Source organism: Rhinopithecus bieti, unplaced genomic scaffold, assembly GCF_001698545.2.
Source record: "Rhinopithecus bieti isolate Rb0 unplaced genomic scaffold, ASM169854v2 scaffold_27006, whole genome shotgun sequence".
Classification (NCBI taxonomy): Eukaryota; Metazoa; Chordata; class Mammalia; order Primates; family Cercopithecidae; genus Rhinopithecus; species Rhinopithecus bieti.
The window spans coordinates 3322774-3346028 of NW_016813373.1; the positions used below are offsets into that span (position 1 = coordinate 3322774).

A 23255-nucleotide genomic window follows, 5' to 3' on the forward strand; every position below is an offset into this window, starting at 1 on the left:
AAAAATACAAAAAAAAAAAAAAAAAAAATTCAGCCAGGCATGGTGGCACGTGCCTGTAGTCCAGCTACTCAGGAGGCCAAGGCACGAGAATTGCTTGAACCCAGCAGGCGGAGGTTGCAGTGAGCCGAGATCGCGCCACTGCATTCCAGCCTAGGTGACAGAATGAGACTCTGTAATCAAAACAAAACAAAACAAAACAAATGAACAACAACAACAAAAAACTATTCTCACATTTGCTTCTAATGATTAGCTTAGAAAATTAATGATCTTTCGTGTGTTTGTTATATTTCCTTACGTCAACCTCAGTAACCAGCTTAAGGCTGAGATACAAGTCATGCTAGCAGTAAACTAAGGGATTGAACTGGATTAATATGTGGAATATACTGGATTTGTGTAGAAATTGAGGCTTTGCAATTCAATGATGAAAACACATGTGCTTTTCAGATGTGTGCATGGGCCAAGGGATCAGTGGCATTAACTCTTTTTTGTCATCTGGCACCATGAAAGTAAACTGCAGGTTTCTGAGAGATTAATCCAGCTACAGTTCTCTGCTGTAGTTTATGGTGTTAGGGAGGATCAGCAGCTCAGACTGATAGGACATCTGTTTTACTATCCTCTCCATCAGCAAATGCTTACGGAGGGTCTGCTAAGAGTTGCACATTTTGCTGTATGATCCTGCATCCCTTGGTGCATAAAATAAAGCTGGGGCAAGCACTAATTTAATCAGCTTGAAATATCTTCTGACTCTCACGAGCATCTCTGATCCTTTGTTTCCTTGTAATGTACATTAGTCATCGGGATTTCATTTTACTTTATTATGTTTATGATCCGGCCCTGGCTGGATGCTGGTCCTCCAAGGGCAGGAATCCTGTCTGTTTCTTACACTGTGTTTCAACATGTGGAGTGCCTAGGATGTTCTTCCGTGGCTATTCTGGAAGGATCACGACTTATTCTCTTTGATTAAAATCAAATTGTGCCTTTTAGTAATTCGACTTATTCTACCTTCACTTTTGTGTGTTTTTATTTATTTATTTAAAAAAATCTCTCCCTTTCCATCTGTATTCTCTCATTTTCTCTGTCTGTTCCTGGTCGTCGGTAGTCTGAGTGTGCTTGGGTTAGGTCAGCGAAGTTGCCTGCTATCAGGGCCCTCTGGGCAAGCTGATTTCACCCAGTGCTCATGAAAAGCCCCACGTCTGACTAGAAGTGTTATCCACCTGGCATCACAGAGTACACGCAGAATATTACCTTGCATATATAAGTATTTATTCAAAGCATTTTCTTATCTACTTAGATTTTCAAAACAGGCCAAAAAAAAAAAAAAAAAAAGAGGGAAAACAGGTGCTGCTATTATTAATTTTAAGATACTAACAAGGAAATCACATGGCTTTGTCCTAAGTGACATGGGGAACCAGCAACATATCTGTCAAGAAATTCTAGTCACAGATGTCTTTCTGTAAAAGCAGTGGTGCAGAGGTCACCCATGACAAAAACTAAAGACCTCCTGCAAATTACCTTTGGTATTCTGGGTCTTAGAAGTAGAAGAAGAGGGCCAGGCGTCGTGGCTCATGCCTGAAATCCCAGCACTTTGGGAGGCCAAGACGGGAAGATCACTTGAGGTTAGGAGCTTGAGACCAGCCTGGCCAACATGGCGAAATCCCATCTCTGCTAAAAATACAAAAATGATCCGGGCATGGTGGTATGCACTTGTAATCCCAGCTACTATGGAGGCTTACTTGAATCCAGGAGGTGGAGTTGCAGTGAACCGAGATATGCCACTGCACTCCAGCCTGGGCAACAGAGCAAGACTCTCTCAAAACAAAACAAAATAAAAGGAACAAGAAAGAGAACTCAGTGTCCAGGAGTATCTGCCATTGCCCTTGACCACTGAGGAGCAAATCTAGAAGCAGCGTAAGTCTTCTGCATGGGTCCACACAGCTGTGAACTTGTGACTTTAATCGGGAGCTGGTGTTTTCTTCTCTTGCCTTCTCAGAAATGGTGTCAGCCACACATGAGCTCATGTGAACATACACAGGTAACACAGAGGAGTTTTCTGGTGCAGGAGAAAGGTGCAACACTCTTAAATCCTTAGCTGAAGAACAATTATTGCACCATCTTTTTCTAATCATCTCCCTATAAGAAACACTGTTAAAATTAATTTCATTCATTAAAGGCAAGATAGAGAAGAAGAAATAGGGGAGCTAAGCTGTGTTTATTTTTCCAGCAAATACACAATTGAAATCAACACTATTAGGCCAAAACATCATTGGTGATCATCTTTAGACCTTATAGGGCCTCCTGAAAAATTTGAGGTTTCAGACTTGCAAGTATGTCCTAATTGAGTTAGTACCGAAAACAAAGAGTGTAAATAAATTGAATGTGGTAAGACATGGCTTTTTTTTAAGTGGTCATTTCATCCTTCATGTCACTACTTGGACATATGTTGAAGTAGATCGTAGAGTCTAAGAAAGAGGCTGAGACACATGAAGCCCCGCCGTGGTCCTGAGGCAGGTGTGTGGCAGCTGGGACCAGAGCTCGGGCTTCTCATGCCCTCTACAACACTCTTTCCACTTGCCACGTCTTCTTCTTGGCCTCACACCTTACTGCCTGAATCCAGCAGAAATGTGTCCTATTGTATAAGCACTTATTGTGGTTACATTTCTGAGAGACACATCTGTAGAATTACTATATGTGGACATGAGAGTTTTCCCATAAAGAAGGCAGAAGCCAAAATCCTCGTATCTTTGGAGTTAATAGCATATTGTCGATTGTCATGCCATCAGATGAGTGTGAGTCGAGGAATGAATGTGTTCTGTGATGCCAGCGATTGCGGGGTAATGAAAGGCTTGACTTTTCTAGATTATTCTCATGTCAAATGTGACATCTCTTTATGTATTATTTTTAACATTCACAATGAAATGTGAAATGGTGTTAACAGTAGCCCAAGGATACCAAAGCTTCAAGATTAGAAATCACTTTTAAGTTGTCTTTCTTCTTCCTGCTCGGTGGGCTGCTCTATTAACACTCATTATAGTGAAGCCGAGCAGATGGGCAAATAGACTGATTAGTTTTATATGTATGTGTATATATATATATATAGAGAGAGAGAGAGAGAGAGAGATTTTTTTCCTTTATGGAGCTTAGATGTTAGCTGTTTCTTCAATAAAAGAAAGAAGTTTTAGATGTTGCCTTGTCTCGATTTGCCTTTTAATCAGAAGAAGAAAGGGGGCACTTTGCTCCTGATCTATTAATAATGTGGCTATATTCTTTGCTTAACTGCTGACTTCATAGCTCTCCGTGTGCCCGTTGCAATCAGAATTTGATTTCTCTCCAGTCCTCCAAGACTCATGTTCTTTTTAGCCTAGAATTTCTTTATGGAATGTATCACTTTTAATTCATATTTTAGAAGTGCCTTTCTTGACAGGTAATTTATCTACAATATTTTTGCCTTTTGTATCCAATTGGAAAAAGTCCATGGACTATTAGGTGGAAAGTGACTTACACACATAATGGTTATGTAAATAGAAATATCCTTAGCCTTTTTAAAACAAAAGTTATAACATATCTCTGATTTTCTAATTTTCTTAAAACAGATTTTGCTTTTTTTATTCCTTCCCAATTTTATAAAAGTAGGATTTTTTGGATGAAACCTTGTTTCTAGTTATAAAAAACTAAGGTAATGAAAAGAACTATTATAATCTTTCCTTATAAAAGGACAAAGGTATTGCATGTGTGTAGTATGTGATATGTATTCCTACAAAAGTAATGAACCTATTTGCATGGAGACAACTTCCTCATGTTGTCACATGAAGTGTTCTGGAACAGTAGTTTCCCTTCTGATATCTGAAACGCCTTGAGATACAGTGTAAGGAGAGGAAGGATAAACATACATGGTTACACATTTTTTACAAAATTTCAATTGGGCTTACAAATTTGTTGATTATTTTATCAAAAGCAGGAAAAGTGTCCTGTAAAGATGGCATTCAATTAGGCTAGCTCATGGTATCATGGATTGCACTTCTAATTACATAAGGCAAGATAATGTAGACATACAACCATTTCGGGAGGGGTTTACACAAAGCCCTGGGGCAGTTAATTGGACCTCATGTTTTTAGAGGCACCTGATAATCCTATGATATAGATCATTTAAAGTAAAGAAAAATCATCCTCAATGGGACTTAGTTTTAGACGATTCCATCAAATATCAAAGAGATGCTTCGATTTAATTCTCACACTGTGATCTGTGGCTTCAGAAGTAACATGCTGGTAATAACAACATGTGACAACAAAAGTCTCAGAGCTGCTCCAGGTCGTGGTCTCTGCATGCTTGTTTGCACCATCAGCTGTGGTTTCAGGAAGGTAAACAATAGAGCATGTGAAGTTGGAAGAGAAAAGCTGAGTAAAGCTGATGAAAAAATGGAAGCTAAAAAAAGAAACCACTGAAGTTTATGTGAAGCATAGCATAAACTGAAGGGAACGTCTTTTGAGCAGATGATTCTAGCAGTCCTTAGGGATACGTTTTTGAAGGTCTGCTCAACGTGAAGTCTCAGTTGGATTGAGATTAAGTGAAAGAATTTTCAGTAGAAATGAAACCTTGACATTACATCAGGCTATAAAAGAGATACAAATCAGGGGTATTTTAATCCTGTTTCTTTAGCTCTGGTCAGGTCTCTAACCTGACATTTCTTGACATGCTCCATTCCAAAGCTGAGTCAAATGCCTGTGAGGTGAACTCTCTTGTCATCCTGTATTTAAGCTGCAATAGCTGCATGTCATTGCTGCAAAACTAGTCTGTCTAATTATCTCCTTCTCTGATTATTCTTGTTCTATAGGGATAGAGAAGAAAAACATATCTTGCCTTGTTTGCCACTATATGCGCAATACCTACCAAACACATATCTGCCACTTAGTATTTTAAAATCAAAATCAGTTGATTAAATGAATGAATAATTGGACAAGTGTTTATGTGCAGAATCCAAATGACATAGTAAAAAACTTTCTTCAGTGATCTATGATTAACTTTGTGAATTAGAGATCTTTTGCCCCTCAAATGACTTCATAATTATCACCTTCAAATGGGTAAATTACTAAAATATATTCCTGATGAGGTCCTGAAACTTGAAAACATCACTCTTAAATTTGAATTGCTGCTGTAAAATGATATAGCACGTATGTTTCAGAAACAAAATCTATACCTATTTATAATTTGGTGAGAACTCATATTGAGCTATAGTGCTTTAAAATATGTGTAATTAAATGGAAATTTCTTGAGTCATCATTTGAATTGGGTGTAAATCATGTCAAATCTGCTCGTTAACCTACCCCTCACCCCAATGCTTGAATAACGGAGACATTCTTTTAATAAAACAGAGCCATTCTTTTGTATCTTATTTTTGTTAGCCTTCTGCAGTATATTTGATTTCAAATAATTTCCACCTTTAAAATTCAAATAAAATTTTTTTATGCAAACACAACTTTTAAAGCACAGAAGAAACACCAGTAGCTGCTTTCAGGAGTAGCAAAGGATAAGTCGTGTCTTCAGTTCTTCCCATTGCTTCTTGGATAGCATAAGAGGCTGTAGACATGAAATTGGAAAAGCGAGAGGACTCTCAAAGAGCATGATTGTTGAGTTGTCTCTTACTTCTCAGTGTACTCTGATTTTGTTAGGATTGCCCCTCCTGTTTTACTTAATTTATTCTGAAAAGGTGGCAGGGAAGCCACCTAGGTTCCCCTTCTCACTTCGATCTCTCCTGCGTATGTGTAAGTGTGAAGTGGTTTTACCACACTTCCTTTTTGAACAGTAAGGAATCATGTCTGGGAGCCCACATCTGTTACCTTGCATGATGATGCTGGGGATGAGGAAGCAGGAGGATGGATGCTGCCCCTGACAAGGTGCTGGCTGGGAATCCAAAACAGCAGCAGTAGCAGCAGCAATAACAACAACAGCAAAAGCAGAAGCAGCAACAGCATTGGCCGCAGCAACAAAATCAGCAATTCACAGCAGCCTCTGGGTTACAGAGGGGACTCTTGTCTTCTCCCACCTTTACAGCTGAACCCCTTGTACTTTCCCTCTTGTCTAATATTTCATTGATGTTTCTTCAAAAACTATGACAGGTTGACAGAATGGACCTCTACACAACTAATTTAATATTTTCTCACAGTGTGCTCTAAGTTGGGTCAGAAGGACTGCCTGTGGTATTACGACATCCCATAGTTTATTCGGTTGGATGAAGGTAGCGAGTCCTTCTGCAGGCCCTTCATGAAGTATCAGCCATCCAGTCCTCTGCCCTGCCCCCCATCCCCACCTGACCCCTCTGAAATGAACACATGCAAATATGCCATGCTCGTCTACATTCTAGTGTCTTAGCCCAGGCTGTTCCTTGCAACTGAATAATGCTACCATCCAATCAGCCTGGTAAATTTCTACCAAACCTTTGATACCCTAGAAAAATACTACTTCCTTCCTCTTTCCAGTCATAATCTAATCTGCTTTTTTGAATTCTGCATCGCCATAGATTCCTGTGAAATTTCAATCAGAGCTCATATTACATTGTATTGAGTGCAATTTTTAAAATGTCAGCATCTCTTCTCCATAAGGCCCCTGAGCTCTATACACCAGTATGACTAGACCATCAAATAGAAATACTGTAGCCTTGAAGACATTACTGCTAAGTAATGGAATAGGATGTGTGTGTGTGTGTGTGTATGTGTATGTGTGTATGTATGTGTGTGCACATCCGCAGGCCTGGATTTCATATAGTTTTGAGATGAAGACCTGTTAACATGAAGTTACATCAAGTATGGGGAGGATATAAGCATTAGTCATCTAGGAGAAAAATCTTCCTGGTTTGTAGAACTTTACCAACAAACTCTACACTTCCTAATAATAATTTAGCACAACCAGTGATAGAGAATAGTTTGAAGAATTATATGAGACATGACTAATGTTACAGTCATTGTCAATATTTACTGCAATTTGTATTTGCTTGGCTTAATTTAAGATCACTGCCTTTATATCTAAGTTCGTTTATTAGATTGATTATGCTTATTTGAAAAATTCTCTTTGCTGAGATTTTATGGTTTAAATGATTAAATTTCTACATCCAGAGCTGTCCTTAGCGCTCTAGCAAGGAGGATTTAGGAGCTCTAGTCTTCTTGGTAGAAAAAGCGTATAGCTACTGTATAGTAGCACTATCTGTGAAACTTGAGAAACTTCCACTGTTCATGGGCAGGGGGTAGTGGGACGTGGGTGCTGATGAAGATTAAAAGAGTCTTGATGCCTTCTTTGTACTGCCAGGACTCTGAGGAGGTAAGGGCCTGTATTACAGTGGGAGGGATGGGAACAAAGGAATGTGTAGGAGAGATGTTTCAAAGGAAACATTTACAAGACTGGAATAAGTCATCCATAGGCCTGGAATGGTTGGGTTAGGATGATGAAAGAATAAAACAAAAATGAGCAAGTTGAGCATAGCAAACACTCAGAATTTGAGCAGCCACCTTGGATGGGGCAGGGAAAGGTAAAGTCACTTAAGTCAACTTGAAGATTATCTCCTTTGCGGTGTATCTGTAAATACTCTTTAAGCCTTTATGAGAGATCAGTAGAGGCACAAAGTTTACTCCAAAAGCTTGACAACCACTTTGTTGCTTTTCTTCATATTTTGACATCTTCTACCCAATCCTTAAAACATTTGGCTAGCTAAGCAGAAAATGGACAAAAGTAAGTTTAAGACCTTGCCCCATCTCCTTCCTTGGTCATCAAAACAGTGTCACCTCAGGTAAAATAAAATGCTGAATTATTTACAGCCTTAACCAGAAATATATAAAGTAGCCCATCTTCCAGTCTGAGGAGGATGGCTACCTTTTCCTGGCAAAATTTGAGGAGCTGGGAGGGCTGGCCTGCAGGGTAGGATGAGGAAGATGAAGAGCTTTTCCCAGCCTCCTGAACTAGGTGGATCTCAAGAGTGTGCTCTCCTTCCTCGACAGTTTTTGAGAGTTCAGAACATTAGTAAACCTACAGTTACTTTAAGAGTATATGTGGCAAGCAGTAGTGCCCAAATATGTATTTGAATAAATACGTATTTTTGGTATCTCCTCAAAAAGTTCACTCCTCGGCCATATGTTGCATAGGGACATGCCTTTCTGTCTTGCTTTCTGAGCGGGAAATCAAGTGAGAATGGGCCATGCTGCACGTGGTTCTTCCGTGCCCACCACAACACCAGTGCGATCGATGGGTGGGTCTGTGCATGACTTCTAGTACACTGCAGGCCACAGCACACCAAGATACTGAGGCTTGTGTTTTGCTGCAGTCACCGCCTATTCTAATCTAGCTTTCTTTTCTTACAGGTGCACACATCTTGACCAATTCAGCAGCAAGGTGGATTTTCTTTGTGTTTAAAGAAAAAAAAATGTCCCCGTGTCTGTAGAGATGATTTACAGTTCAGCCCGGCTGAAGCTGACCGAATGAGACTATGGGCTGTGCCTCCGCCAAGCATGTTGCCACTGTTCAAAATGAAGAGGAAGCCCAGAAAGGGAAAAACTACCAGAATGGAGATGTGTTTGGCGGTGAGTCCTATCAAACTTGACTCTTGACCCATTGATTCTAGGCCTTTTCCTTTTTTTTATTGGTACATAATATTTGTACATATTTATGGGGTGCTTGTGATATTTTGTCACCTGCCTAGAATGTGTAGCGATCAAGTCAGAGTATTTAGGATATCTGTCGCCTTGAGCATTTATCGTTTCTATGTGTTGGGAACATTTCAAAACCTATCTTTGAGCTATTTGGAAATATACAGTACATTATTTTTAACTATAGTCAACCTACTCTGTTATGGAGCATTAGATCTTATTCCTTCTAAGCCTTTCACTTTTGTGACAGTGAATAATTACAGTGATTATTGGGTTATACCATCTGAGGTGAAGGGGTGATGAGACCCACTGGAAATCAATGTGAATCTTTACTTTGGATCAGCTGCATCATAATTTATACAAAGTGGTCTTTGAGGAGGAACATGGAGGGTTTTTTTTTTTTTTTTTTCCCCAGGAACTAGCATTTAAATCAAGCTTCAAAGAACCAGCAGGATTTAAATTGGTACGTGGGACAGTGGCCATGGGGTGTCCTGGTAGAAGAGAACTGTAGGACTAAAAACAGAAGTCCAAAAGGGGAGTGAGTGAAGATTTATAAATGAGGGAGTGAGGTGTTTTTTTAAAGCGTAATAGAGAGTGAACTATACATTTTCAGATTTTAAATAAAAATGCAATGAATCTAATAATCATCTTTTAACCTCTCTCTGTTGACTCAAAATGACTTTAGGATATCTAGTGCAAAGGCCACAAATTGGCAAACCATGGCCACATCTGGTCTGCAAATACATTTTTTTGCCCCTCCCTAAAGAATTTTAAAATAAAAAGCAAGGCAGCCTTTAAAAATCAGGATATTTCAAATAAAACCCAAATTTCTTCAAAAGAGCTGGCAACAATAGGTCTTCATTCCTTGAGACAACAGTGTGGGGTGGAGTAGCAATTGTCCCTGCAGCCAGGCTGTGGCCTCCAGTGAATGGCTAACGCTTCCTCCCTGCATGTACACCAAGTTCAGTGTGCTCATTGACATTACCTGGCTACTTAGAGGCTTTTATGCTTGCCTGATCTTGAGATTGGCCCTTAGATGATTATTGTGAAATTTGGATATGTAAACAAAATTTAAATTAGTACAAGGCAGATGAAGCAGTTTTTGTGGAATTATTTTAACAATAATACCTACTACTTGACATTTGCATGATACTTTTATTTATAAAAACACTTCCGGTGGCTCAAGCCTGTAATCCCAGCACTTTGGGAGGCCGAGACGGGCGGATCACGAGGTCAGGAGATCGAGACTATCCTGGCTAACACGATGAAACCCCGTCTCTACTAAAAAATACAAAAAACTAGCCGGGCGAGGTGGCGGGCGCCTGTAGTCCCAGCTACTCGGGAGGCTGAGGCAGGAGAATGGCATGAACCCAGGAGGCAGAGCTTGCAGTGAGCTGAGATCCGGCCACTGCACTCCAGCCTGGGCAACAGAGTGAGACTCCGTCTCAAAAAAAAAAAAAACTTCAACTCTTACTCATTAAGGGACATTATTGAGATATGTTGTAGAACCTCACTGAGATAATGTTTACATGTAAATAACTGTAGCTGCATCATTTAGTCACTGTCAAATAATTCTACTACTTTTAGAATCTCTAGCTTTTGGTTCATTGTAATGATTGTTATAGTCTCCTGGTGAAGAATTAGGAATGGTACGAAAGAGCTAATGCTCAGTTGAAAGTGGACTTGTGTGTTTGGGATGGAAGACCTTGTTTCATTTTGTTCAAAGGAGATGCATTAGTTGCCTGGAACAAATTTGCTTCTACTGGTAACTACCTATAGCATGGAGAACTGTGAAGAAGAGTAACATATATGAACATTTTAATAAAACTACAGTCTAGGTCTTTGAAACCACAGTTTTTATGGAAAGACTTGATTGGAACTAGAGTCATTATTGTCACCCTCAAATGCTTAACTTTTAAGAGAAAATAATTTAACATCAGGGATTTGTTTAACTTCTAGCTTATGTTCTATGTCATTATCATTTTATAATAGAGTTACCATTTATGGAGCCGCCACCATATGTCAAACATTGTGAGGCATTTACATTCATTTTATGTTGAATTTTCACAACAGTCTTGTGAAATATGTGCTATGCAAATTTTACATACTTGGGAACTGAGCACAGAGAGACAGACTCGTCCAAGATTACCCAGCTACGAAATGCTAGAATCCAGATTGCTCAGACTCCAAAGTCCACCTTTCTTTTTTTTCTTTTGAGGCGGAGTCTCGCTCTGTCGCCCAGGCTGGAGTGCAGTGGCCGGATCTCAGCTCACTGCAAGCTCCGCCTCCCGGGTTCACGCCATTCTCCTGCCTCAGCCTCCCGAGTAGCTGGGACTACAGGCGCCCGCCACCTCGCCCGGCTAGTTTTTTGTATTTTAGTAGAGACGGGGTTTCACCGTGTTAGCCAGGATGGTCTCCATCTCCTGACCTCGTGATCCGCCCGTCTTGGCCTCCCAAAGTGCTGGGATTACAGGCTTGAGCCACCGCGCCCGGTCCACCTTTCTTTCTCCATGTTGTTTCCTGATGCCCTGCAGCCTCCCATTGTTTTTTGTTTGTTTGTTTCTTGTGTTTTTTTTTTTTGTTTTTTTGGTTTTTTTTTTTTTTTTTTTTGGTTTTTTTTTTTTTTTTTTTTTGAGACAGTCTTGCTCTGTGGCCTAGGCTGGAGTGCAGTGGTGCGATCAGGGTTCACTGCAGCCTTCACCTCCTGGGCTCAAGTGATCCTCTCGCCTCAGCTCCCTGAGTAGCTTTGGGATTAAAGGCATGTGCCCTCACACCTGGCAATTTTTTTTAAAATATATTTTTAATAGAGATGGGGTTTTGCCATGTTTCCCAGGCTGGTCTAAAACTCCTGGACTCAAGCAATCTGCCCACCGTGGCCTCCCAAAGGGCGGGGATACAGGCGTGAACCACCGTAGCCAGCCCTCATTCTTTAAAGTATGAGGGCACAAAAGTATTGATTGGTCTGTATCCTATGTGTAAGGCCTTTTGCTAAATGCCATGGAGATTACAGAGGTAAATAATCCATAAACCTTGCCATCTAGGACTTTGTAAGAAGATAAGAAAGTGTTATGAAGCAGAATAAGCCAAATACCCTAAGAGGAAATGACATACCTCACAGTAACAGTCAGGGGATAGATGCTCTGCCTTAAACGGCAGAATCAGAGCAGATTTCTTACAGAGATGACATCCAAACCTGTCCTTAAAGGACTGAAAGAAATGAAACCTGTCACAATCTAAACTGGTACAGGAACAGCTAGGTAATGTGAGACTTACTCAAGAATAATAAATATTCTAATTTTGGAACTAATGAATGGAACATAAACTATAAATGGGACAGAATTGGCTAGAAAACTAAGTTAGGGTTAAATTATTGGAGAACTTCGAATACCAAATGACAGTCTTTAAAAAGATAACCTTAGATTGTCAGAGCAAGATTTGGTGATATTCAATATGTTGTGCTTACATTCTGCTTGGCAATGAGACCACTTAACCATCCCTTCACAACTTGTATAGCCAGGAAGACTCTATTGTTCTAAAGCACCATGTGTATTTTGCAGATGTTAGCATCTGATAAAGGAGCTTTGTTTTAGTGAACTATTGCTGTAGACTGTAACAAACTCAGGTTCAGTCACTCGCGACTTGCAGACTCTAATTCACAAGAGTGAGGTCTGGCATAAAGGAAGTTACTTTATTCAACAGCTTAGCTTGGGGGAAGAGGTACAGGCTCCTGCCTTTAACGGTACTGTTTTTCTTTTGGGGCAGAATGCATGGACTTTTAAAGGGGACTTGGCATGAATGGCATACAGGGGAGGGAGTGAGCAGGTGGGGGTCTGCGTGACTCACTTTGTTGCTTAATCTACTGGTGGTCGAACTGGCGTCATCGCAAGCAGAGCTAGGTTATATAGTGGCCTTTGTCTCAAGACACTCTCCAGTTGGGAGAGCCTTCCATCAGGGACATACTTTAGGTTGTAAATTGATTGTTGTCTCTTGAGGCAATCTCCTTGTGGGAGACAGTTTCTGCTCTGGAGTTTCAAAGTAAGCACATAGTTAGATAAGCTTCCAGTGTAGGGAATGTTTGGTGAAGGGAAGGTAAAGGTTATGATTGCATTTCTGAAGAGCTAGATGGGAAATGGGAACAGAGGAAAAGAAGGAAAGAGAAAAGAAGAAATAATTAAATAAATAACTCTCTCTCTTAGAAAAATGGGGGTACTTGGTCGTAAGACACCTGAAGCTCTCAGTCGCATTCGAAAGTAACTGTTTCTTTCTTGATTATGAATTGGTGGGTCAGCTGTGGTGGCACTGCTCTGTGTACCTCTCATCTTTCTCCAGGGACCAGCAAGCCAGTGGGGGCATGATCTCCTTTCACAGAAGGGCAAGAGTGCAAGTGATACGTATGGTGCCTCCTAAGTTTGGACTCAGAGCTGGCGCACTGTCACTCATACCCTAGCCAAAGCAGGTGACATGAGTGAGCCCAAAGTTAGGCAAAATAGTATACTCTGACCACAGTGCATTTACAGTAAAGGTATAGGTGCAGGGAGGGTCAAGAATTGGGGCTAAAAATCAGTTTACCCCAAGCCCACCTGGTCATTGCTGTCTCTGTGCCTCTATGTAGTTCATGCCATAAAGTGTCAGTTAAGACCTCTGCTAAATTTTCTTCATCCTCCCAACACCCACATTGAAATTTTATTTACTCAAGCATTCTATCATCTTGTTAATCTCTCTAACACAAATATTAGCAAATTTGTGGGATTGTGTTAAATAAAGCAGGAATACAATGGGGAGAGAACTTCACCAATCCAGGGAGATACTTTTTCTAGCCCTGTAGGGCTCTGGGAGAAGAATTACCAGAATCCAGTGTCAAGACAGTCCCAGTACCCTAGATATTACTGAATACCACATTTTAAATATGACGAGGAAAGGTCTTGTCTGGGTTTCTTCACTTAAATTAATTTGCAAGAAGTTTTCAAAATCCAGCAGTGATCACACATGGTGGCAGATGAGTGATAGTGATAGGCCCACTTTTTAACCATTTGTAACCCATTGTTTCTGTGATCTCTTATTGTAAAATACCCCAGAGTACCTTGAAACATAACCAGCTTATTTCTCAAGATTCTGTGGGATGACTAGAGTTCATCTACTGTTCTCGCCTGGGCTCAGTCATGCAGCTGCATACAGCTGGGATCTCAGCTGAACTCAACTATCCCAGATGGATTTGGGCTTCTGTCCACAAGGCCACTCTTTCCAGCTGGATAGCCAAACTTTTCAGCCCGGCTTGCAAGAGAGGAAGTGGAAGCTGCCAGGCCTCTTAGGACCTGAGCTTGAAAATTCAAGAAAGCCACTTTTGCTGCCTTCTGTTGATCAAAGCAAGTCATAAGACCAGCCTAGAGTTGAGGGAGCAGAATCACTCCACCTCCTGAGTATGTGCCCATAGAAAGGGGAGGAATTGCTGGGAGGTGTCTTTGGAGACCAACGCCCATTGCGAGAGGAAGTTATAACTCCATACCTGGGATATATTTCAACCTGGACAATTATATTCTGCTTTCTAAAACACCCGTCTATTTTTCACCAAATAAAGTGGCCTTATTTATGCTTTAAAAGCTAAACATTTAAAAATGTTTTTAAAATGTTATTACCACATGTTGTTGAAGATATGACAAAGTCTGTGCAGGGTGGCATCTTTGGGGACGGCTCTGAAGTATGTGTCTCTGGGTGTGTATACACACACATTTGATCCTTTTCCTAAAGGTGTTAATTTAATTTCAAAGCTTCTGAAGACATGTTCGGGAACTTTGATACCCAATGTGTTTATACAAATGGTATTTTCCATTTTTTGAAGCAGTTTGGGCTCCATGATGTCTTGGTTATTTAGGAGCCCCACCACAACAAATGTGTGTGACAGAGTTTCTGTAGCATGTTCTGCCATGCAGAATTAAATGCTAAATGGGCATCTTGACTCCTAGATTTCAGAAAATTTAGGAGATCATTGACAAGGAACTCCATCAGTGATATTTACTTACACATTTTCTTTCACTTTAAGTGTTGAAGCATAAAAAGTTTCAGATCTAAAGTTCTTCCTGACACACCGTGTACCTTTCAGAAGTCAGATTCACTTCAGAAGGTTTCATCTTCACATTGGAATTTTCCTTCCCTCAGTTGTCAGGGCAGATGTGAATAGTGGTCAGCAGATCTGCTGAGGTCATTCAGAGGACAGATGAGCAGATTGCCAAGACCAGCTTGCAAAAAGTAAGTGACTAACAGGTTCAAGTTATCATGAACTGGTTAAGCAAGTTCTAGAAAGCCAAGTGCTTATTGGATTTCTTTCAACAGTCATTCTCTTAGACAACTAAAGTGGGTGCATAGAACACATTCAGGCCTTATTAGGGAAATTAGTACGTCAGACTTGACATCATGATCTCTCCTGCAACCCGCCCCCAAGTGGGGAGAAACTCTTACAGTTATATTGACTTTCTTTTTTGCACTTTTTCTGTTTCCATTGTTTGAATAAAGTAGGCTTTAAACTTGAGTCACTTTTGGCTTTTGCAGTTAGTTTCCAGATCCTATAAATCTCACCCTCTCCTAGCATTGCTTTTCCTACCACTACTGTAGTTTTGGCTGTGACAGCCCATCACCCCAAGAACTGCAGTGTTCTCAGGAGGAATCTCCTGTTAACCTCCTTTATTGCTTATTTGTTCCTTTGCTTGTTTTGGTCTGTTTTACTTCTTCATTTTTTGGCACCACTATCAGATTGGCTTTTTAAAGTACTCCTCTGTTGGTATTAAATCTTCTCTAGAACTTTCTGTTTGTGCCTAGTTCTTAGCCAATAAATCCCAAATCCTTAGTTAACATCCAAGACACCTGAAGATGGCTCATATCCACCTTTGCTGCCTTTGTGTGTGTGTGTGTGTGTGTGTGTGTGTGTGTGTGTGTGTGTGTATTTTGAGACGGAGTCTTGCTCTGTCACCGAGGCTGGAGTGCAGTGGCTTGATCTTAGCTCACTGCAGCCTCCATCTCCCAGGTTCAAGCAATTCTCTTGCCTCAGCCTCCTGAGTAGCTGGGATTACAGGCACCCACCACCATGCCCGGCTAATTTTTGTGTTTTTTTTTAGTAGAGGCAGAGTTTCACCATTTTGGCCAGGTTGGTCTTGAACTCCTGACCTCAGGCACCCCACCCACCTTGGCCTCCCAAAGTGCTAGGATTACAGGTGCAGCCTTGTTTTATACTCTGTTCCTTCATGATCGCCTTCTTCAGTCATCTGAGCAAGGCGGCCTTGTGAACTTATCCTGCACCTTCGCTGCTCTAGGCCCTCCAGTACACAGCGACCTCTGCTTGGCACGGGCCCCTTTTCCTGACTTCATGTCTTTAAATCCTGTTCGTTTTCCAAATGTAAACTTTTATACAGAGGTTCCTCTAATACCTTCAGAAGGTATCTCTTTCCTGCCATCCCAGAATACTTTTTATTTATTTGATTTATTTGTTTCTGTGTCTAATCTGTCTTATGAGCTGGTTAGCTCCCTGAAAGCAGGAACTGCATGGTCTTGAGAGGACAGAGGGCTCCCAGATGGCCAGGGAGCTGGAGGCAGAGAGATTGTTCAGGAATCAGGTTGGGCACTGACTGAACCAGCCCTCCCATATAACTAAGGTGGCCCGCACTGCTGCCGAGTTTGGTTTGAGGCCCAAGAGGGCCTGATGTTTATAAACATCCCTTTAAATGGAGGCACTTAGATTATTGCAGGCGCTTAGATTATTGCAGTAAATTCTTCTGGAATGATGGTGTGAGACTGAGCAGCAGTAAAACAAGCAAGAATTTGGCTGCTTTCTTTCACTAGGACTTTGTATTGCTCTGTGGCTTCAGTTAAGTTCTGATCCTTGGGTATACCTAAATGAGAGCATATAACAGGTGCATGTGGCTGTGTGTGTGTGTGTGTGTGTGTGTGTGTGTGTGTGTGTGAGATGGTGTTATGCCAATCTATTACTCATCTAAAATGCTGTGAGACCTATTTCACAAGGTTATGGTGAAAATTAAATGAGAAAATACATCAGATTTATTCAGAAATTAAAAGCACTTGGAGGCAAAGTCACAATTCACTGTTTATGTCTCATAGTTTTTGATTGCATTCAGTGAAGATGGATTAAAGATACCTGTGTTTGTGAGACAGTAACAGAGAGAATAATGTTTGTCAGTGCAGTCCAGCACAGTAGCCATGAGCCGCATGTGGCTACTGAGCATGAGAAATATGACTAGTCCTAATTGAGATGTGCTATAAGTGGAAAATGAACTTTTAAATTTCATCTTAAATGAAAATTTAACATGAAAAACGAATATAAACTAGCTCATTAATAATCTTGTTATTGATTACATGTTAAATGATATATTTTAGATCTATCAGGTTAAATAAAATATATGAAGATGAATTTCACCTGCTTCTTTTTATCTAATGGGGCTACTAGAAGTATTAAAAGTACACATATACCTCACGTGTTTCTATTGCACCGTGCTGGCTTATGTGACTGAGAGGTAGCAGTGGTAGTGTGAGAATTTCCTTCTCTTTCAAGTTTTCGTTTTTATTGGATCTAAGAGAAAAGGAGTTTGATGGAGGCAGTGGCCCTCATTCTCTGCTGGGAATCTCCATAGGTGGGATATGCGTTAAGTGAGCACTAGGGGTGTACACTCAGCCTTTTGTGTGTTGGTGGGGGTGGTGATCTGGGAAAGAGGGGTACATGGGGGATCACCAGAGAGGCAGAATTGGGAGGCAGCTTGGCCAATGAACAAGAGCAACGCCACCTTGCTCCTTTCTGTACTGCTTAGTGGTAGACTTTAGCTGCCTCTACTGTAACTTTTTTGCTGGCATAGGGCAGCTTCTATTGGCTTCTGAAGCTGTTATTTCCCGAAGGTGAGAGAGAAAATCCTTTTTCCCTTTTTCAGTTTTTAGTGAATCATAGGATGCGGTAAAGAGCCCTAAGGGCAGGAGAAGTGTTTGATGGATTTGTGATAGGCCAGATTGTAGTCACAAAAGCTGATAAATTTAAGTCAAGATAAGTGAGGAACATGGTCTTGGGTTTAGGCTTTGAAAGCTCCCTGATGTCTTGAGCTGAGCCTGAGAAAGGTCTTAATGGCTCGAAGTGCACATGGGGCTCATGGAATCACAGAAGCCAGTCGACCTTGGCTCACAGCTTTAACTGCCTTCTTCTGAAGTAAAAGTGCTCAGCCCAGTGTGTGACTCAGAGAAGGTGCTCACAAAATGTTAGTTTTATTTCCTTCTTTTAGGCGGTTCCTGGGCCATGCTGATGGCACTCACTTCAATAGGAAAAATGAAACATGCGTGTATGTGAGCCTGGAATGGAGTGGTTGTGAATTCTGTCTTACCAGCTGGGGTTTGATTCCGGCGTCACCACTGCCTGTGCTGTCTTGGATAGATAACTTAGCTGTATTTGTTTCCATGTCTATAATATGGAGGAAATAATGGCATCCACCACTTGGAGTTCTGAGGAGGAACACATAGTTAATAAAGAGAGCATCCAGAAGAAGGCCAGTGCACAATTAGCATGGAAGCACTTGTTATAAATAGTAGATGGGCCTGAGTAGACTGGCCCCACCTCTTCACTTTCCTCCCCTCGGCCAGCACAAAATAGATACCATGCTGGATGCTGCCTTCATGCCAAGTTTGGTCTAGCCGAGGTAAAGCCAGCAAAAATTTCTACTTGGAAATGTTTTCTATGACAGAAAGTTAAGAAATGCTCTATACTTTCTATATTAAAAAAAATCCAAGTGCTACTTTTCCTTCCCTTGCCAGCTGGTATCATGAGCCTGTTCTTTTAACGTTAGAGAGATAAGTGGAAAATAAGACCATTTGTCACTCCCTGCTGCCAGGCAGCTGGGTTGCAAGATGAGGGAGCACCTGAGTCTTCAGAGACCATTGGCAGGGACGCACCGGCAGGGCCCCCTGAGTCCCTTTGGTTTCCTTCAATTACTCCCTTGCCCCTTCAAGTGCTTGTATTGTCTGTAGCAGTGGAGAACTGCTGGGTGCTTCCTGGCCCTCTGGCACCATTCAGTGAAAGGTGAGAGGACTGGAGCTGCAGGCAAGGCCTGCTTGGGGATGAGGGAAGTTCTTAAAACGAGCCTCAGTGACAAGAGAGGAAGTCGAAGGTTTCTTTACCCATTGCACTTCCCCTTGGAGTTATTTTCTCCTGAGTGACACTACAGAATTTAGACATTCAAAACAATGGCTTCTTCCTGGACTCCTGGCTGGTGTAACTGAAGGGACCTGCCCTGCTATGAGTACCTCTCCAGGCAGCCCCTACCTGGCCCATGGGCCTCATTAGGCCCTGGCTGTCCTCCGTAGAGACTAATACAGCTCCTGCCTTCTGCACCTGGAACTTTACATGTGACTGGTTATTTTGCCCCTGAACCATTACAACTTGGATTCGTGCTTTACAGTGTATAAGGCTTTTTCAAACATAGTTATTATCATGATTATCCCTACTTGATAGAAGGGGAAACTGAAGTTAAGAACTACCCCAGTTCACTTAAGAAGTGGAACAGTGGCTAGAATGGCAGATGCTGACTTCGACTAAGGGAGATTCCTCCTTGGGAATAAGACACTGACATTAAGTCCAAACCAACCTTTGCTCAGAAGCCTTTGAGAAGTCATTGTTAACTGGCTACTTGAGGTCAGACTTAGCTTTTAAACGAGGATGGCTGGAGATTCTAATATGGTCATTAGGGCTGTTTTCTCTGGACCTGAAATACAATGTCATGGTAAGCACACAGACCAAAAATCTGGCAGATTGGTTTCAGATCCTGACTCGGCTACTCACTAACATGTAGTCTTGGCAAATTGCTGAGGTTCTTTTTGCCTGGGTTTTCCCATCTGTGTAGTGTGGGGAATAAAACTAGTACTTGCCTGCCTTCATGGGGCTGTTGTGAGACTAAAATGTATTAATATTTGTAAATCTTAGCATAGTACTTGGCACATGATAAGCGCTGAGTTAGTATGCTCATCATCATATTAGCAGCCTGCAGTTACACATACCTCTGACCTATGCAGTTTGCATTTCTGAAAATGGTTGCTTGGTTTCCTCTGATTACGCTGAAGGAGAATGCGTCATCAGTTTATTTGTAGGTGTATAATTCTCTAAACTTAAAAGGTGATCAATTATCCATGAAATACTTATCTCTTTTAGATTTTAAGATATTTGTGTTCCTATGGTTTTTTATTTCTCTGTTTTGACCTAGACCAGTTTCTGCACTGTGTAAGATGTGTACTTGAATATGTGTCTTTTAAATCAAAAGACCAAAGGACATGATTCAGGAATGATGAATATAACATTGTGCCTCATTTCTTTGAAAGTGTAGTTTAAAAGAAATCCCACCATAGACGTTAACAAATACATTTTTCGCTTATCAACCATAAATCTATACATGAGTGTGTGTGTCTTGTTTATCATGCACAGGGAGATATTGGTAGAAGTATGGAGTGAAGCACCATGAGAGGACTAGAGGCAGTAGACACAGATGATGCCCCAGCGATTGTAATAGGATAAACGTATCCATAAGCAGCTGAAATAAAAAGATATACCAATTAATTGGGTACCATTTCAATTCACATCTTATTCTTTGAAGATATTCTGTTATTTATGATTACAATACTAAAATGAAATCCCCAATTTATCCCTTCATATCAGAATTTTTCAGACGAATCTAAAAATTTAACTGTCAAATAAGGAACTGTAGGCTGGGTGCGGTGGCTCATACCTGTAATCCCAGCACTTTGGGAGGCTGAGGTAAGCAGATTGCCTGAGCTCAGGAGTTTGCAACGAGCCTGGGCAACACAGTGAAACCCCGTCTCTACTAAAATACAAAAAATTAATCCCAGCACTTTGGGAGGCCGAGACGGGCGGATCACGAGGTCAGGAGTTCGAGACCATCCTGGCTAACGTGGTGAAACCCCGTCTCTACTAAAAAATACAAAAAAACTAGCCGGAGCGAGGTGCGCGGGCCCCTATATCCCCAGACTACCGGGAGAGGCTCGAGGGCAGACGGAGAATAGGTGTCAACCTGGGAGGCGGAGCTTGCAGTGGAGCTGAGGATCCGGCCACTGCACTCCAGCCGCGGGCGACAGAGCGAGACTCCGTCTCAAAAAAAAAAAAAAATATATACAAAAAATTAGCCGGGTGTGGCAGTGTGCTTCTGTAGTCCCAGCTACTTGGGAGGCTGAGGCAGGAGAATTGCTTGAATCCAGGAGGTGGAGGTTACAGTGAGCCAAGATTGTGCCACTGCACTCCAGCCTGGGTGACAGAGCGAGACTCTGTCTCAAGAAAAAAAAAAAAAAAAGAAAGAAACTGTAAAAGTACTACAAAAAATACAAGTGAGTATTTTTATAATCTTGGGTTGCAAAATGTCTTTCTCATAATGCTACAAAACCCAGTACCAAAAGAAAACCTTTGTGATAAACCGTGATTGTATAAAATCTAAAATTTTGCATAGCAAAAAATAAACCACCATAAACTAAGTCAAAAGATAAATGTCAATCTAAGAATAATATTTGCAATACAACTGAAGTTAATATGACTAATATGAAAAAGACCCTTCAAAATCTGTAAGGAAAGAACTAACATACCAGTTGAAAAATGGACAAAGTTCATGGCCAGGCAATTCAAAAGAGAAAAAATATAAAGGGACAAAAAAAGTACAGACAGATATTCTACTTCTCAGTAATAAAATCATATGAAAACAAACCAACAAAAAAACCCAAGCAAAAACAAAACATTTTTTACCCTTCAGATTGGGCAGGAACAGGTGGCATCTGTCTCATGCTATAATGGGGAATGTCAACGCAGAACTATTTTTCCGGGGCACAAAATAGTAATATATATCAAAAATGTAAATGAGCATACCCTTTGCCACAGGAGACCCACTGCTAGGAATTTATCTTAAGGAGATAATTGGACAAGTGTGCAAACCTGTATGTTCAAGGGTCTTTCTCACCGATGAAACATGCATGGAATAGAGCCATTAGAATGATCAAGGTATTCTATATTTATTGATATGGCCAGAAGTTTGCAACAGATTATTAAGTGAATAGAGTAAAGGGATTTTATGCAGCATATCTTGTTTATACATTTTACTTGTTTAAAATATATGTAAAATTCTGTGTGAGTGCATAAAAGAAGTGTTTGAAAGGCCATTCACCAAAACGTTTACGATGGCAGTCTCTTTATTGTGAAGTTTCAGGTGATTCTTAATTTCTTCTTTGTATTTTTCTGTGTGTCTTGAATCTTTTATTAATAACATTTATCATTCACTACAATTGTTTATTTTGATAAATATAATTCAAATGTTTCCATCTCCAGAAGAACTTTAGTTGTGTTTTCAGGGCAATGGTGAAATCTATCCCAGAGGAGAAAGCACTGTCTATCACTGGAAATAGCCCCAGGGCAACAGGGATCCGACTGATAGAAATGTTAGCCCAGGCATACAGCTAGAGTCTGACGACTGGCACTTGTTGGTTTCATTAAAACCTAGCATTTCATTTCAGCCTAAGAAGCACTTGTTGACTGCCTTGCATGACTTAGGTGCTGTGCTAGGCACTGAGGCTGTAGAGACGGGTTAAATCTGGTCCCTGTCTTTACGGAACTGGTAAAGATGCAATAGATGGGCATCTCAACAGAAAATGTCAGTACCATAGGGTGATAAGGCAGAAGGTCTCTTTTTCTGAGGAGTAGGGGAAGACTTGTAAAGAGGATGATTAAAGCCTCAGCTGAGTCTTAAAATATGAATACTAGCCAAAGGAACTAAGTGAGACAGAGCAGGAGGTTTAGGCTGAGAGTCAGTGAGAACAAAGGCTCAGAGGTACACTGCACATACAGTATAGCAGGGGAGACTGGGAAGCTTTAACGAACCGGTGGAGACATAACTTTAGAGAATCTCACATTAAAGGCAGGAGTCTCAAATATTTGAAAATTTTACTCTGGATTTTTTTTTCAAGACACTTAAAAGCTCACATAGACAATATAAGAATCGTGTTAGGGGCACGCGCCCCCACCACACGCACGCCGGGCGTGCCCGTTTATAAAGGCAGAGCAAGCGGCGAGTCTTCAAGCTCGGTCTGGTGCTTTGGATCCGTTTCCATCGGTCCTTACAGCCACTCCTCAGACCCCAGCAGCAAAGATGGTGAAGCAGATCGAGAGCAAGGCTGCTTTTCAGGAAGCCTTGAACACCGCAGGTGATAAACTTGTAGTAGTTGACTTCTCAGCCACGTGGTGTGGGCCTTGCAAAATGATCAAGCCTTTCTTTCATTCCCTCTCTGAAAAGTATTCCAACATGGTATTCCTTGAAGTAGATGTGGATGCCTGTCAGGATGTTGCTTCAGAGTGTGAAGTCAAATGCATGCCAACATTCCAGTTTTTTAAGAAGGGACAAAAGGTGGGTGAATTTTCTGGAGCCAATAAGGAAAAGCTTGAAGCCACCATTAATGAATTAGTCTAATCATGTTTTCTGAAAACATAACCAGCCATTGGCTATTTAAAACTTGTAATTTTTTTAATTTACAAAAATATAAAATATGAAGACATAAACCCAGTTGCCATCTGCGTGACAATAAAACATGAATTCTAACACTTAAAAAAAAAA

At 41.0% G+C, this 23255-nt stretch overlaps 1 protein-coding gene and 1 pseudogene across 3 annotated transcripts in view; both read left to right on the forward strand.

Moving 5' to 3' along the window:
• Positions 1–23255, forward strand: part of CUNH1orf21 (chromosome unknown C1orf21 homolog) — a 253360-nt gene that overhangs the window by 88183 nt on the left and 141922 nt on the right. For both annotated transcript variants that reach the window (XM_017848108.1, XM_017848107.1), the window contains exon 2: positions 8341–8559. In XM_017848108.1, the coding sequence (XP_017703597.1) occupies positions 8466–8559 (94 nt within the window). In that variant the 5' untranslated portion in view covers positions 8341–8465. The remainder of the gene's footprint in view (positions 1–8340; positions 8560–23255) is intronic.
• On the forward strand, positions 22657–23245 carry LOC108512734 (thioredoxin pseudogene; annotated as a pseudogene). The gene has a single exon (XR_001880679.1). The product of XR_001880679.1 is annotated as a thioredoxin pseudogene (transcript).